We start from the raw sequence: 15213 nt of genomic DNA, 5'->3' as shown, positions 1-15213 counted from the left end.
CGGGGGGGGGGGGGGGGGAGCTGTCGCCCCAGCTTCCATCTATCCAGGGGCAGCTCCCAGCCATACAGCACTCAGAGTTAGCCCCAAAATATTGGGGGTGGGGGGCAGCGATCTCTTTAAGCTGTATGGTGTGTTCAGCCACACAGGTGAGCTCATGCTGCACTGCCAGGCGCACCTGCGCGGCTGTGCATGCCTCATAGCTTAGAGGGAATGCTGTGGGGGGAGTTGTTACAGCAGGTCCTAGTTGTCTGGGGGCAGGTCCCAACCCCCCAGAGCCCACACAGGTGGGAGCTGCTCTGACAACTCCCCCCTCACCCTTTGGAGCCCAGGGCTGACCTCTGTACCCCCTGCCAGCCTGGGGCTGCCCCTGGAGCCCCTTGCCAGCCAGGGGCTGACACCCGAGGAATCCTGGAGCTCCCCCTGGCTGCTGCAGGGCGTCAGAGGAGGGCAGGAGCAGCCCTGGACTAGGCTGCTCCTGTCAGGCTCGATTTGATCCTGACCTGGGCACATGTCTAGACATGCACCCAGGAGCAGTTTAATGCACCTGAATTTACTGTGTGGTAAATTTTGGCACATCAGTTGTACATGTAGATGTGCCCACAGTGTATAAGTGAGAGTTTCCAGTTCAGTCCTTGGTGTGTTGACTAAGATGGTGGTAGCCCTCAGTACACAGATTTTTGAGAGGGTATCTCATAATAAGGACTTGGGGAAGGGGAAATACTGATTCTGAGCAAAATATTTGTGAAAACATTTAGTGGAAATAAAAAGTGCCAGTTTTCTGAAGGTGGAAAGTAAGACAGGAAGGACTGGAGACATTTCCACAAGCCTTGGAGTCAAGAGGCCTAGGTGCTAATCCTGGTTCTAATACTGATCTTGGATATATGACCTAAAGCAGCGGTGGCCAGCATTTTTGGCAGGTGTGCTATACATAAATTAAGCCCTGCCTCCACGCTGAGTGCAGCTGTCATCCCTGACACCCAAAGGCGCACCTGATGGAGTTTGCCCCTTGGGGCACTGGAATAGAGGCAGGGGATGCTGCTGCAAGATGAGGTGTCACTGTCAAGCACCAGGTTAACCCTTGCCTGGCCCTGCAACCTCCACTCTTTTATGTGGCAAGTGAGATTCCAAAGCCGTTAATTCAGCGGCAGCTTCAGGGCCAGGCAAGGCTTAACCTGGCTCTTGGCAGTGACACCTAGCACCTCCTCTTGCAGCAGCATCCTGCTTCCATAACTGGAGGTCGAGCTCCCCATCTAAACCCAACAGGCACCTTCCTTTACTGAGCTCCTGGGGCTTGCATGCCATGCCCAACAGCTACCTGTGCCACTTGTAGCATGTACCATGGGTGGGCCAACCCTAACCTACAGTCTCTGAGCTGGAGTTTCCATCCAACAATAGCTTTTGACAATTAAAGGATCCCTTTCTTGAAGTACTTGCCTACAAATGACATCTACTTTTATAGTGATCTTACAACACATAGCAAAACTTAATGAAATGTTCAGATCCATCACATGCATGTGGACTTATTAATGCAATAGTAAAAGACAGTAAGGTCTGTATTATAAATTGTATAGTATGCTTGTTCTAACAGTAAATGCTCAGGTGGCTAAAAGAGACAATTTCAGGTGGCTTTACTGTAATGAGCTCGTGTATATTTAACAGCCCTGTTTATACGTAGTCCTCCAATGTACAGAACTGACAGCAGCCCACTCTGGCTGTTGTGCAGATGAACATGTCAGCATTTCCTAACATATTGAACATAAATATGCATGTGTGTTTCTTCTGTTTTTAGGGGGCGATGCTAAATTGCTGGTGATGCTCTGCGTCTCCCCCTGCCAGAAATATTTAGCGGAATCGCTGCAATCTTTGGGATTTGGAACGCGAGCTCGGCAAGTTCAGAGAGGACAAGTCAAGAAAAGAAATCCACTGGTGTCAAGCAAATCCAAATAAAACCTAAGACTCTTGTGGATTAAAGTATTATTAATGAGTTCCTCAGCCTGAAATGTATCTTGTTGTCATAAAGCCATGCTTTTAGCTTTAGACTGCCAGATAAAATAAACGCTCTTCAGTATAGTATTAGCAGGCCATAAACTTGCTGATTAATGTTCTGGTTCCAGAGATAACAAAAAGTATTGACAACAGCTACCAAGCGTGATGGATGGCATAGCATAAAAATACATCATGTTTTAGGGGAGCAACATCAAAACACAGTTTTAGGGCAACTGTTTAGATTTGGCAAATAAGTAGAACTAAGTCAACAGAGCACCGATTCCAGACAGTTCACATTGGAAGAGCTGCGCCTGCATCCTGTTATTTCAGTTGAAGATGATCTTTCAGCACGTCATTCTGCTGATGTGCTCATATCTTTTGCCCCAAACATTCCTAATTTGTCACTAACTGCACAGTGGTGCAGGAACTTGCTAACTGAACTGAAGGATTTTCTCTCTCGCTTAAATATATAACTAGGGCACCAGTAAGTTGGACCAAAGGGAAAAGACTAAGATACTGTTTTTCTGTTTGAAAACTCATATTGAAGTTTTGGCAAAAGAGAACACCTGAGTGACAAACCCAGAAGCAAGGGACAGATTGCCCAACTTTTAAAATTTGTGTTTCACTTTAAAGAGCAGGAGTGAAATTCAGGTCCCATTGAAGTCATAGGAATAGGATTTTACCCAATTTTTTAAAAATCAGATTTTTCAGTTTGCTGTTGCCCACTGATACAGAAGATGTGCTTGGGGAGATGTAGGTGACCAGTTTTCAACTTGACCTATACCTGTCCTGGCTGATAAAAGCTAGCCAGGGGATACTGTGGCCACTGCTGGCAAGGGATTGTTGCAGGTTCTCTTTGGGAGGGTAAAGTGCTGAACATTATTGAGTCTGTAATAGTGTGGCTCCTACTCAAAAAATCATTGCTTGCTGCTAACTGTTCAGCTAATTATCAGCCTGTCTCCAACCTCCCCTTTGTTAGAGAAGGTCATTGAATGGGTGGCTGCCTGATAGCTCCAGGAGCATGTGGATGCCATTGGATTCCCGGACACTTGTTAGTCTGGCTTTTGTCCTGGATATAGTGCAACGACTGCACTCATAGCCTTGGATGACAATCTTTTTCTGGAGATCAACATGGGAAACTGTACCCTGCTGATCTTACTAGATCTTTCAGGAGCCTTTGATGCAGTTGACCATGATATGCTGCTCAAGTAGGGGTGGGCAAAATATGGCCCACGGGCCAGCTCCAGGCTGCCAAAGGACTTTATCCAGCCCATGGATAAAGGTCCCTTGGCCCCACCTGGCCCAGGCACAGGGGGCAGGCTGGGCTGTGGCATGTGCAGCCAGTCCCACCGCTCCTGGGTGTACAGTGGGGCTGGATTGGCATGCTAACCAGACTCCACTTCCCAGCAGCCACTACTGCTGGACCCAATCCCACTGCCTGTGCACCCCAGCCCATCTGCCTCACACCCACTGCTGTGGGTGCCAGACAGAGCAGGCAGGCAGGCATGATCTTTATGGGGACCGGCCCAGGACCCGCATGAGCAGGGTGTGTTTGCCTGGGCAGATGGGATGAGCTGAACCTGGGCAGGGAGCAGTAGCCGGGAGTGGGGCCAAGGCTGGTGACAGCATAGGGCCATGTGGGGAGCAGATCATGGCTTTGCCCCAGGCCCCTGTCCTGCGCTATCACCACCCCACAATCCCAGCCCTGCCTGCCCATCCCGTTCCCAGGCACCATTTCCCACCCATCCGTGGCCACATCTCATCTGCCCAGCCAACTTCATCCTGCTCCAGGGGCTCAAAGCTGGTCTCCATGAAGACCCCACTTGCCTGCCTGCCCACCTGCTCCATCCAGTGCCCCTGGACAAGTCTAGTAATCTACCACTTAGGGAGTTTTGATGAGCTGGTGAGGGGTGCTGACCTGGCCTGCAGTAGCTCACGAAAACTCCCTAAGTGGCCCTCCAGCCGAAATAATTGCTCACACTTGTGGTAAAGTATTCACATGATCTGGTGGGACCTCTTTAAATTGCTTCTGATCTTTCCTAGGAGGTAGATCTCAGATGATAGTGATGGGCAAGTGCTCATCATTTTTTTTAGGACCTTTTTTGTGGAGTCCCCCCAGAGCTCTATCTTGTCACTTCCTATTCCATGTGTATATGAGGCCAGTGGGTGAGATTGTGTAAAGATGTGAACCAAGGTGTTATCAATATGCTGATGATACCCAACCCTAGCCCTTTCTCATCTGACTCAAGCTTGCAGTCTCAGTCCTCCTCCAGCACCTAACTGGTGGGGATTGGAAGCAGGTGAGCCAATTGAAACAACAGGTAAGACAGAGGTGATGGTCGTGAGCAGAGCTCTTAACTTGGGAAGGGTGGGGGATTGGGACACCTATCATTGTTGGGGTTCAGCTTTCTCTTGAACATCCCAAGAGGTGTGACCAGGATCTTCTGCTGCACCTGGGTCTTCAGATGACAGCGGTGGCTAGGAGCACCTTTCACCAACTCTGTCTGGTGAGAAAGCTGAATCCATCTCTTTCAGATTCAGATCTGGTCACCATCTGCCTTCATAACTTCAAGTCTAGACTGCTGCAATGTACTCTATGGGCACGTCCAAATGAGTGCACATGTACCTGTTGCACTGTTTCAAAGCAATTTTCAACCTGGCCTGATGGTGTGGGGCGCATGGAGGCTGGAGCTGGCCCGGCCCCTCAATGGCACATGGCTCCTGCCTGCAATGCCAGGAGCCCCAGGTGACAGCAAGAGCTGGCATGATTGTGCTTGAAGGCACGCACCAGCGGGCCGGGTCGGCTCTGCGCATCTCATGGAGCCCCCCAGTCTCAGGCAGTGCCATGCACCACTGGGGGTTTTGCCAGCAGTGGGCCACGAGCGCTCTGACAGCCCGCTGCTGGTGTGGGGTGGGGAGGAGTGTGCTGTGCCGGAGGGGACCCACCCTTCTCATTCAGTCCCCCCCACAATCCACCCACAAACCCCACAATCCACCCACAGGCCCCCCACCCTCAGTCGCCCCCACCCCCACATCTTAGCTTACCTGGGACAGAGCCTGGGTCCGGGCTGCTGTTGCCAGCCATGCCCCACTTCAATTTGCTCCAGGATGCTAAGGCAGCGTGCTGGAGCAGCAGGGGCACATGGCAGGCATAGAGACACTCTGGCCAGGTGCTAGAGCTTCTCTCAGGAGGACCCAGCCTCCAATTGCTTCAGGGCATGCTCCAGGAGTGCACCCTGTGCCTCTTTTTTCTGGCATTTTTTTTTTTTGATACTGGGATTTCCTGGTATCAAGCTCAGAGTCTGCACTGTAAACATGCAGCATGGAGAACATTTTTTCATTCCTAACGTGCCTCTTGTGACGTCTCAAATTGCTTTGAGATGCTGCAACAGGCACGTGCTTTCACGTCTGGACATGGCCTATGGGGGGGATGACTTTGAAAACTGTCCAGAAGTTGCAGCTGGTGCTGGAGGTGGCAGCCTGCCTTCTCATGGGGTAGATCACCAGGGGCACGTAACTCCCATGCTCCAGAGTCTGCACTGTGTTCTGATGGATTTCTGAGCAAAAATTCAAAGTGCTGGCTTTGACCTATAAGGCCCTAAATGGGTCCAGCATACCTAAGGGACTGCCTTCTGCTTTATGTTCCTTCATAATCCCTAAGATCATCCCCACTGTCCTTTGAGCACCTTCAATGCACCAAGCCTGCTTAGCAAAAACATATGGGAAGTTAGTCTCAGCAGATGCTCCTTGGCTCTGGACCTCTCTCCACTTTGAGGCCTTCCAGAGTCCAAGCCTAGACATCTTTCCAAAGGGCTATAAGACCTTTCTACTTGGCAGGTGTTCAACAAACAAAGCTAGGCTGGGATTTTATTCAGGGGGGTTCACTTTTATGTTGATACTCTCCTTGCTTTTTAAGTTGTTTTATTCTCTTCACTGTTTATAAGTTATTCTGTTCTCTTATCGTAAGCCACTCTGAGCCTTTCTTGAGAAGGGCAGCATATCAATAATTAAATAAGGAGCTGTGAGTGCCAAAATATTCTGAAAAATGGGTCTTAAATGATTATCTAGCTCTTGTACTGATTTGACCCCAGAATTTTTCCTCTAAGGTGACACTTACATTCGTTTGTAGTCCTTTCCAAGCATGAAAAAATTATCCTTGCCACATCCGTGTGAAGCACTGTCCCCAGTTTACAGTGTGGAAAACAGAAGTGTCTCAGGAAGTGAGGAAAAAAAGGATTAGGACCCAAACTATGTGGCCTAAATGCCTATGTTTTATCTATTAGACCACGCTGCTTCCCAGCTGCTATTGCCTTCTTCCTGTGCCAGATATGTATTATGGTGAGTTTGTGAAGGAGATGACATTGGGGAGGAGTTTTAAGCAAATTTAAATAACATGAAAGATCAAAAGCGAATCTGAGGTATGCAGTTCAGCTTTAAAAACAACCAAATGTGTTTTAAGTGCTGCTTTGGAGCTCAGCAGAGGCCCATAATTCAGTATGAATTTTTGCCTCCAGCAATCATATGGCCTCTAGTCTGGAGTACAGGTCACTGGTGAGTCACTGAGAGAGGGCTTAAATTGCAGTTGCCTGCCCAATAGGCTTGAGTTCATAGCACTCTAAATCTCTTAACCTTCACACACAAATATTTATCCAGAGATTATATAGCATACTACTATTGGAATCTCGCCCTGGAATATATACCAGCTGCTGCGTTGCATGTAGTGCTCTAGTACTGTCTCCAAACCTTGGAAGATTAGTGTTCTACTTGGCAGGATGTGATCAAGCTAATTTTCTTAAATAATGTGGCAAGGATTATATTCCTGGTTGGTCTTACCTGATTTTAGCCATTACAGAAGGAAAAACTAATCATCTGGATGAGAATCTTTTTTCCATGTAGACAGAACAGAGATCTAATGGTCCAAGGATAACTAAAATAATCAGAGTGGAAAAAGTGGTTAAAATGAGGAATGAGAGGCTCTAAACTGAAACGACTGTAGGAGTTAGGAGCCTAAGTCACAGGGTCAGCTTTCTAAAGATACGTACATCCAGATAAGCACCTTGGTGCTTTTGAAGATCCCAATAGGTATCTTTCTGCATCTGCAGGCACCTAAATCCTTTGAAAACTTGGCATTTTTGCACTTTTGAAAACTTTACCTCCAAATGTTCTTTTCTTGAACTGTAATTTCCTTTCTGGAGCTGTCTTTAAAGCTAGTCAATTTATTTACAATCTACAGGCTAGAGAAACCAGCAATAACATAGTGTTAAGTTAGAGAAATCAAGCCTTCTCATGTTAGCAAATACTAAAAGTTTAAGTTTCAACATTAACATTAATTCTGACAACTTGTACCTATGTAGCATTTTTTATTCCTGTTTTCTTTGCCATCTTATTCGTCCTATGACCTCTACCATGCCATATACAGGATATACAAAGTTAACATTACTCTAGGAACCTTCCATTTGCAAATTTCCTGGCTTTTAAGAACTTTATTTCTCAATTGTAGTGTTGTATTTGATGTATCTATATTTTAAGAAGAGGAAGAGAGCTAGCCTTCCATATTGCAGCATGAACTAAAATGGCTTTAATATAGCAGTATAAGTATGTTATGCTGCAAGACACTTTCAGAGCAGTATAAGGAAGTGTACGAAGATCCAGATTGGTGCAACTTGCATGCTGAGGAGCAGGAAAAAGTGTGGCCTCCTTTAATTTACAAGTTCTTCCTCTCTCTCTCTGGCTCTGCTTGCCTTCAGGCCTTGTCTACTCCAAAATTATAACTAGCATAGTTACAAAGGGGACTAAGGATGGAAATTTGGTTAAGTCAGTGAGTTTAAGGCTCAGCAGAGTAACAACACAGTTGTATCCTAATTTGGGTTTTTACCACAATTTGTTATCACTTTTGATGAGCAGACCAAATTGTATCATAAATATGTTATAGGAGTCATGCCCCCACAAACACTGCTGAGAAGGTAAGTTCATTAGTATTTATTGGCTGTTCAGAATAGAGATGGGGCCACAGAAATAGCAAAATGAAACTGTGTAGGAGTTGCCTTAATAACAGCCTAAGTGGTTACAGCAAATCACACAAAATGTAGGAGAAAGAAGTTCAAACCCTTCCCTTGCATGAGGAGATGGGAACCCACTTTTTCCACTTCCTGGGAGAGTGCCCTAACCACCAGACTATGGCTTTTCTGAGCTAGCTGCACTCTTCACCCCTCTTGTTGAAGCCGTTCCACTTTGCATGGGCATAATTAACTATTTGTTACACTAGAGGCAGAGCACAAAAGCAAGCATGAGTGTAACTCAGGCTAATGGTTAGAGTACTCACCTGGGAAGAGGACGACCCTGGTTCCCAAATCTGCTCCAGTGAACACTTACTTATTTTATATTAAACAAAAAATGGCCAAAATCCATAAATAGTCCTTGGAGCAGTGACTGGAAGCCAGAAGTCCACACTCCTATGTGAGTGATCTGACAATAGGCTAGAAAACTATGCTTACTGATTCTCCTTCTACCTCAATGCAAAATGAATTACTCTGTGCACAGTAGAGCAGCTTCAACAGAAAGAAATGAGAACAACCCTCTTCCAGAATGCCCTACTCATTCTTTATATTTGTTGGCTGTATAGACTGATGTTATGGTGAGGGTGGGCGATGTGGGTTCCTCTCAGGCAGAGAAAGGAGTTGAAATCCCACCCTGGGCCATTACTGCTTCACTGATGAATAAAAATAAATGTTTTGTGCAAAGCCTGATTCATTTAGTTTGCTTCAAGCTAAGCAGGCAACAACACAGAGGTGCTCCTATTCCTCTGTAGCCTGATGAGACTTAGTCATAAGCTAGATGCCAGACTGCTAAGTACTGTCAAGTGTGAGGAGCTTCTTGACATTCCCAGAAGCAAAATTTGTGGCACTTGGAAAATCTGAATGTCAGAAACTTAGGTGCCTATAGTGCTTCCAGTAGCAGCTGATCGATTTAGGCATCTGAAGTGGCAGTCAGGCCCTTAAATCTCACCTAAGTCTCTTTGTGAAGCTAGATGCCGAATGTTATCTTTGGGCATCAAATCTCTAAAAAATCTGGCTTTTAAATCACTTTTGAAAATGGGGATGTTCTATGGAAAGCTAGTGCCGTGTAACTAGTATATTGTATGTTTATACCCTCACTTATGGTCCACTGACTTCCCCAGGCAGACACGCCTTTCAGCAACTAAGGACATGTTTATACCTTGATGACAACCTGCCACCTGAGTCCACAGGCCTAATCCAGACCTGGAAATAGTCTGTTCCAAGCACATCTCTACATCTGCTCTCAAGATATCAGTCTCTAACAAGCCTGAGAGCAGGCACAAAGAATAAGTCAAGGGCAGTCTTTGCTGAACTTCCAGGGCAGGGCAACATGGATTCACCAAGAGGAAGTCATGCCTGATCAATCTGATTTCCTTCTACCTTCTACAATGTGGATGGGGGGAGGAGGGAGGGAAGTAGATGCGATATACTTTGACTTTAACAAGACTTTGACAGTCTCCCATGACTTTCTCATTAACAAGCTAAGGAAATGGCAGAGTAGACAAAAGTGCTGAGTGGCTGGTGAACTCAGACTGGTGGGATGGTGGAGCATCCCATGGGAATGGTGGGTGGCGGGGGGTTGCAGCCAGCTGGCAAGGGGTGGGTTTGCAGCTGGCCAGGACCAGGGACATTAGCAGCCTCCCCACTACTGGCCAGAGTGCCCAGCCGCCTGCAACCCCCCTTCACCCCACCCCTCCCGGCTGGCTGCAAATCCCACCCCGCTGCCGGCTGGCTGCAAATCCCCCCCTCCCCCTGCTCCCATGGGATGCTCCACCACCCCACCAGTCTGAGTTTACCAGCCACACCTGACTAGTTGGATCCTCGTACTGAATGAGTAGTCATCAATGGCTCAATGTTTAGTCAGGAGGCAATATTAAGTGGAGTTCCCCAGGGGTATGTTCTGGGTCCAGTATCATTCAGTATCTTCATTAACCATCTGGATGATGGGAGTGACTGCATGCATAGTAAACTGGTGGATGACAGCAAGTTGGGTGGACTTGCAGACACTCTGGAGGATAGGGCTAGGATCCAGAATGACCTGGCCAGAGTGCAAAAACAGTCCAGAATTAACCAGATGAAACTCAAAAAAGGACAAGTACAAAGTCCTGCACTTGGGATAAAATAATTGCATGCTTAAATGCAGACTTGGGAATGACTGGCTAGGCTGCAGTCCTGCAAAGAAGGACCTGGGGGTTATGGTGGACTATAAACTGAATATAAGCCAAAAGTGTGCGCTCGTTGCAAAAAAGGGCCAACAGTGTCTTTGGTTATATCAACAGGAGAGACGTTTTAAATCAAGGGAAGTGATTTTTCTGCTCTATTCAGCACTGGGAAGGTGTCACCTGGAATCCTGTGTCCAGTTTAGGTCCCACACTTCAAGAAGGATGTGGACAGATTGGCTTTCTTGAGTCCCTCAGTGCCAGGACCTGCTACAGCTGAAGTATAGGCAAGGCCTACACACCTTAGCATTTATACTACAAGTGCCTAAGTGGTGCAACTTTCAGAAGTGCTGAGACCCAGCTGTTTGTGGGGTTGAGTGGGAGCTGTGATCATTTAACACCTTTGCAAATCAGTGTGGGGTTAAAGAAGAATTAACTGGCCTGTCCTTTTGGGAAAATTTTGAGTTTAAACCTCAACCACTGTTGGAAGTTAAAATTATATATAGATGTGTGTGTGTATATTTAATTTCCACATGTACCTTCATGTCTTGGCTGCAGCCACAAGCAGCAATACCACAAAGAAAGACTGTTCTTAATTTTAGCCAGGCTAGGAAAACCATCATTAGTACTGGAAGGTTCACAAAAATGTTTAATCTGTTTTTAAATATTCATCACTGATGCCGTTTCATGAAGCGCTTTCCCAAACCTCTTGCCTATTGAGAGGAGCGGGTACAGTGAACTGGTTACTGGAAAAGGCTTTATGCTCCCCCTGTGCAAAAGTTGTTGCAAGATCATGAGTTTGCAACCCTTCCCTGCCAGCTTAACATCAGGTTTTGTTCATGGCTGAATAAGTTGGCCCATGGTGGTTGGAATTCTGAAAGCATCCCAGCCAGTCATGGAATTAAGGTTAGTTGTTTTTCTGATTGGATATAATTAAAATTGTCCCAATCAGATAAAAACACAGGCCATTTATCAAACAAACAGGATCAGGGAGGGACAACCCATCTGACTGGCCAGTGATAGATGATGAAAGAGAAGCATTCACTATCGACTGGGCATGTAGCATGGTCTCCATACATCTTGAGCAAACCATGGATGCCTATACAGGAGTGCGGAGGCTACGTCAAAGTGTTGTAATTACGATGCGTCGAAGCAGGTTCGATTAATTGAGTCTGTTGGAACATGGCAATTACCACAATCCAGCAGCCTCCTGCATTGGGTACCACTTTTACACATGCCCCATGTGTGCAGACAGTCTTATTTTGGATTAAGTTTTCCCACTTACCAGTTAATATGTCAGTAAATACAAACTACGTTAAAATAGGGCCTTTTTAAGTTCAAATAAGCATCCGCACAAGGACATTAGGGAAGCTGTTGCATTTAGTTTTGTTAGTGTGAATGGATGTTAATACATGGCAAAGGTGCCAATAATCTGGGATGGGGAGGGGGAATGTTAATGAAATTGAAGAGTTGGGCATTACATTTCATACTAAAGTGTACACTAATGCAGAAGGCTATTGGGGTACTTGGGCATTTGAAAGCTTTAAAGATCTAGGCCTAATAACCACCTCATTCACCTATTTTTATAGCTTCTTTAAAGAGTTGCATGGATTACATGTTTTATTGAATGCAAGATGAAGTTCAGAAATCTCTCCATAGTCACCACAGTTTGCTTTCTAGTAAAAGAATAAAGTGTTCATCACCTTCACTTAATCAAAAGAGCCCCTCTTCCCCTGGTCTTCTACCCATGGTCTATAAGTGAGGTAATGCCCTCCATGCACCCTTTAGAATAGAGCTTCCCAACTTGTGGCCTGAAAAGGGTAAATTTGTGGCCCCAGTTGGCCACCACTCCCCACACTGCTTCAGCTGCAGCAGTAGCCTCCAGGTCTAAGGACAGACATTCAAAAAGCTGGAGCCTGAATTGATTCATTCTTTACAGGTTAGTCTAACCTGGCTAGGCTGAACCAGTTTGTAACTGGACAGACATTCTCTCTGGACTGAGGAAATTAAGGCTCATGCCTGCAGTGGCTCAGGCTAGAAGCCAGGGAGTGCTAGAGCACACAGCCCTCCCTTCCCTCCCACAGTACTGAGCTGAGGGGGTTGTGGCCAGGCCCTGGCAGGACCACCTTTGATTAGGGAGGTCTGCCTGCATGTTCCGAGGCTTTTCCCCACTGGCTGCTCTAGGGGTGGGAGCGTTGCCAGACCCCAGGCCCCTGCTAGCACTCTGAGGCAAGGTGGGGTGTGCACTGCATACATCTGTTGATAATGTGGAGCTTTTCAATCTCCCTCCCTGCTTCTTTATACTGTCTGCAGCAAACTGACAGGCAAGCAAGCCAGCAGGGAGGTGATAAGTGTTTATCACTTCATCAGCAAAACAAAAGCCCCTCTCCATTAGTTCAAACTCTTCTTAAACAACTTCCCAGCTGACCTGTTGATTAGCTTCAAAAAGCCCTAAGTGGTCACTGTTCTGTCTGCCTGTCCCAGTGAAATTGGAGACACACTCACACCTCTTGGCATTTGCTACCATACCACATGCCTAGGGTCCGTGGGGCTGGGGTCTGTGCTGTGGGAGATGGGGGTGGAGGGGGAAATCTCTGCTTCCGCAGCGAGTAGCAAGGGGAAGGGAGGGGAGGGGAGGGGAGAGGGAAGCCAGGCAGATCCTGCTGTGTGTGGAGTCTCTGCTGGAGCTCCAGCTAGGGAGCAGAGGGGAGGGGCCAAGTGCTCAGTGCAGCAAGGGAGTACCTGGGGAGCTCATGGTCCATTCTGGTGTAGCCCCCACAGTGTGTGGCCCTCTCTGGAGCAGCCCACAGGGCATGCAGCCCTCAGACGCTAAGCAGTTGGACAGCCCTGCCTTTGAATGTTTGAGATGATTTAGACAAGGCATTTGGAAGGTAGGAGTCCAAAAAATGGAGTACCTCACACCTTGCTTAAACATGCAAGTTGGTTTTAGAGCACTGATTCTCAACCAGGGTGCCACAGCACAAAGCCCTTTCTTACTTTCACATTGAATTACTATCTTGAGTGGTATAGGTCACTGCCAAGCAGATTGGTTAAAGGCAAGTACTGTAAAAAAAAAAGGCTACTTCTGTCATCTTCTGACCTTTACTGAACATACTCTTCCCTCCCTCTGTTTTAAATAAAATAATCACCACTTCAGAAAGCCCTTAGAAATGGTGCCAGATGCTTTGAGGAGCTACTGGAACAAGGGGATGAAAAGGAGTTTTGAGATGTTGTCTTTCCCCTGCAAGCCAGCCCCAAATCTTTGATTTGTATGTAGCAAAATTGCCCTCCTCTGACCCCCTGCCGGTTTTTATTTTTCATGTTTCCCACTATATGCTTTTTGGGCTGGCATTTAGAACGATGCAACCAATCTCTGGATGAACACTATAGCCTGCTCCAGAAAGCTCAGTGTTTGGCATGGCAGTGGAGGTGCTGACAATATTTTTTCCTTCTTTACAGTTTCGTCCTTGGATACTTTGAGCCCTTCATCGTTTAGTCATGTAAGGAGGGTGCTAATAGGTGAAGCAATTTCTCATGTACATTAAACGTGCTCTAACATGCTTCAGGTTCAGGGATCTGCAATATTCTTCCTCCTCTAAGTCTTCCTAAGTAGCGGAAAATCACTCCAGTGCAAAAGGCTTGTGTGCATTAATCTATGTGCTACTTCAGTCCTTAGCATGGAGCTTAAAAAAAATGGACTTACAAGGTGTTTACTGCCCTGCAAAAGGTGCTTGGCCTGACTAAAGCTTTGATACTTTAGTTTCCACATGGTAAGAATGGGTTCACAAGCAGTTATCATCAGGGATCCTGGTTTTCGCTGATAAAAAATTGCAAATACTCTGATAAAAAAATTCACAAATTCTCTGATTAAAACCCCCAAATCCATTATTAAAATGAGAGGCTGCTATATATATAGGTACCAGTTGAACACAATGTTTTCTTGATGTATTTACAATTTTAAAGCAGTATGGAAGCCTAACAGTGCCTTAATCACTATAATCAAATTAATTCTAAATACCTATACATTTTGGTATTTGATTTTGGGTTTTTTATAATGGAAAATCAGAGCTCCCCTGGCTCACAGAACGCAGGCCCAGGCCCCTCACTCCCTAGCCACAGTCCCCTAGCCCTGCTGGTGCCCCTCACTGCCCCCCACAACCCCCTGGCCCTGCACATGCCCTTTACTGCCCCCACCCCAGCCCCCTGGTCCTGCTGGTGCCCCTCACTCCCTCGCCAACCCCCTGGCCCTGCTGGTGCCCTTTGCCCCTGACCCACAGCCCCCTGCCGCTCTCCAAGACCTGCCGGGAGGGCCCCCAGCTGGTATATTCAGTACTTGCCACGGGAGGCATTTAAGATAAGCAGCTTCTTCCCAGTCAGGGGCATGGGCAGGGGCTGGGGCCAGGGTCAGTGCCTGAAGTAAGCAACCTCTCTCTTCAAGGGTAGTGCCTGTCTTATTGAGCCACACTCCCTCTGCCTTGCTGTCCTCCTACCCCCACAGTAGCCTCCCCTCTTGGCTGCTCAGGTCAGCTTTAACAGACACGGCAGAGGAAGCAGGGTGCTTTGGGCAACATTTAGACTGTGGCTTGGACTTTGCTGACATGTGGGAGATACAGGTTTGTGTGCGGGCCGGGAGCGACCCGAGCCCTTTTTCGTGCTGCACGCAGGCTGTGGCCAGCAGCCCGGGCACGCCGGGTCGGAGAGGGAAGGCCGTCGAGCTGGAATTAGGCACAAACGCTTAGCGGTAGTTTTAAAGATTGTTTACTTACACCGAGATGGCAGTGGTGCAGGCTGGAAAACTTGCTTGAGTTGCAGTTACAGACAAAGACAACACAAAACTCGAACCTGCAGGGCACGACGGTACGTCGCAAAGGGTTCCGGCGACGGGAAGATGAAAAATATGAGGGTACGTCGCAAAGGGTTTCGGCGACGGGAAAATAAACCTGCAGGACTCGAACCCGGGTAGAAGAACTCTGAGGCCGGTCGTAAGGGCGCACACGAAGTTTGCTAGGCTC

At 47.2% G+C, this 15213-nt stretch overlaps 1 protein-coding gene across 1 annotated transcript in view; it reads left to right on the top strand.

Annotated features, from left to right (window-relative positions):
* KIF25 (kinesin family member 25) overlaps nucleotides 1-2052 on the top strand; it is a 71717-nt gene extending 69665 nt beyond the window's left edge. Inside the window, exon 15 of the mRNA XM_014526953.2 lies at nucleotides 1790-2052. Coding sequence (XP_014382439.1) covers nucleotides 1790-1947 — 158 coding nt within the window. The 3' untranslated portion in view covers nucleotides 1948-2052. The remainder of the gene's footprint in view (nucleotides 1-1789) is intronic.
* Nucleotides 2053-15213: the final 13161 nt, after the last annotated feature.

The sequence above is a fragment of the Alligator sinensis genome, unplaced genomic scaffold (assembly GCF_000455745.1).
Source record: "Alligator sinensis unplaced genomic scaffold, ASM45574v1 scaffold448_1, whole genome shotgun sequence".
Lineage (NCBI taxonomy): Eukaryota > Metazoa > Chordata > Crocodylia > Alligatoridae > Alligator > Alligator sinensis.
This window is presented reverse-complemented; position numbering and strand designations above follow the sequence as displayed.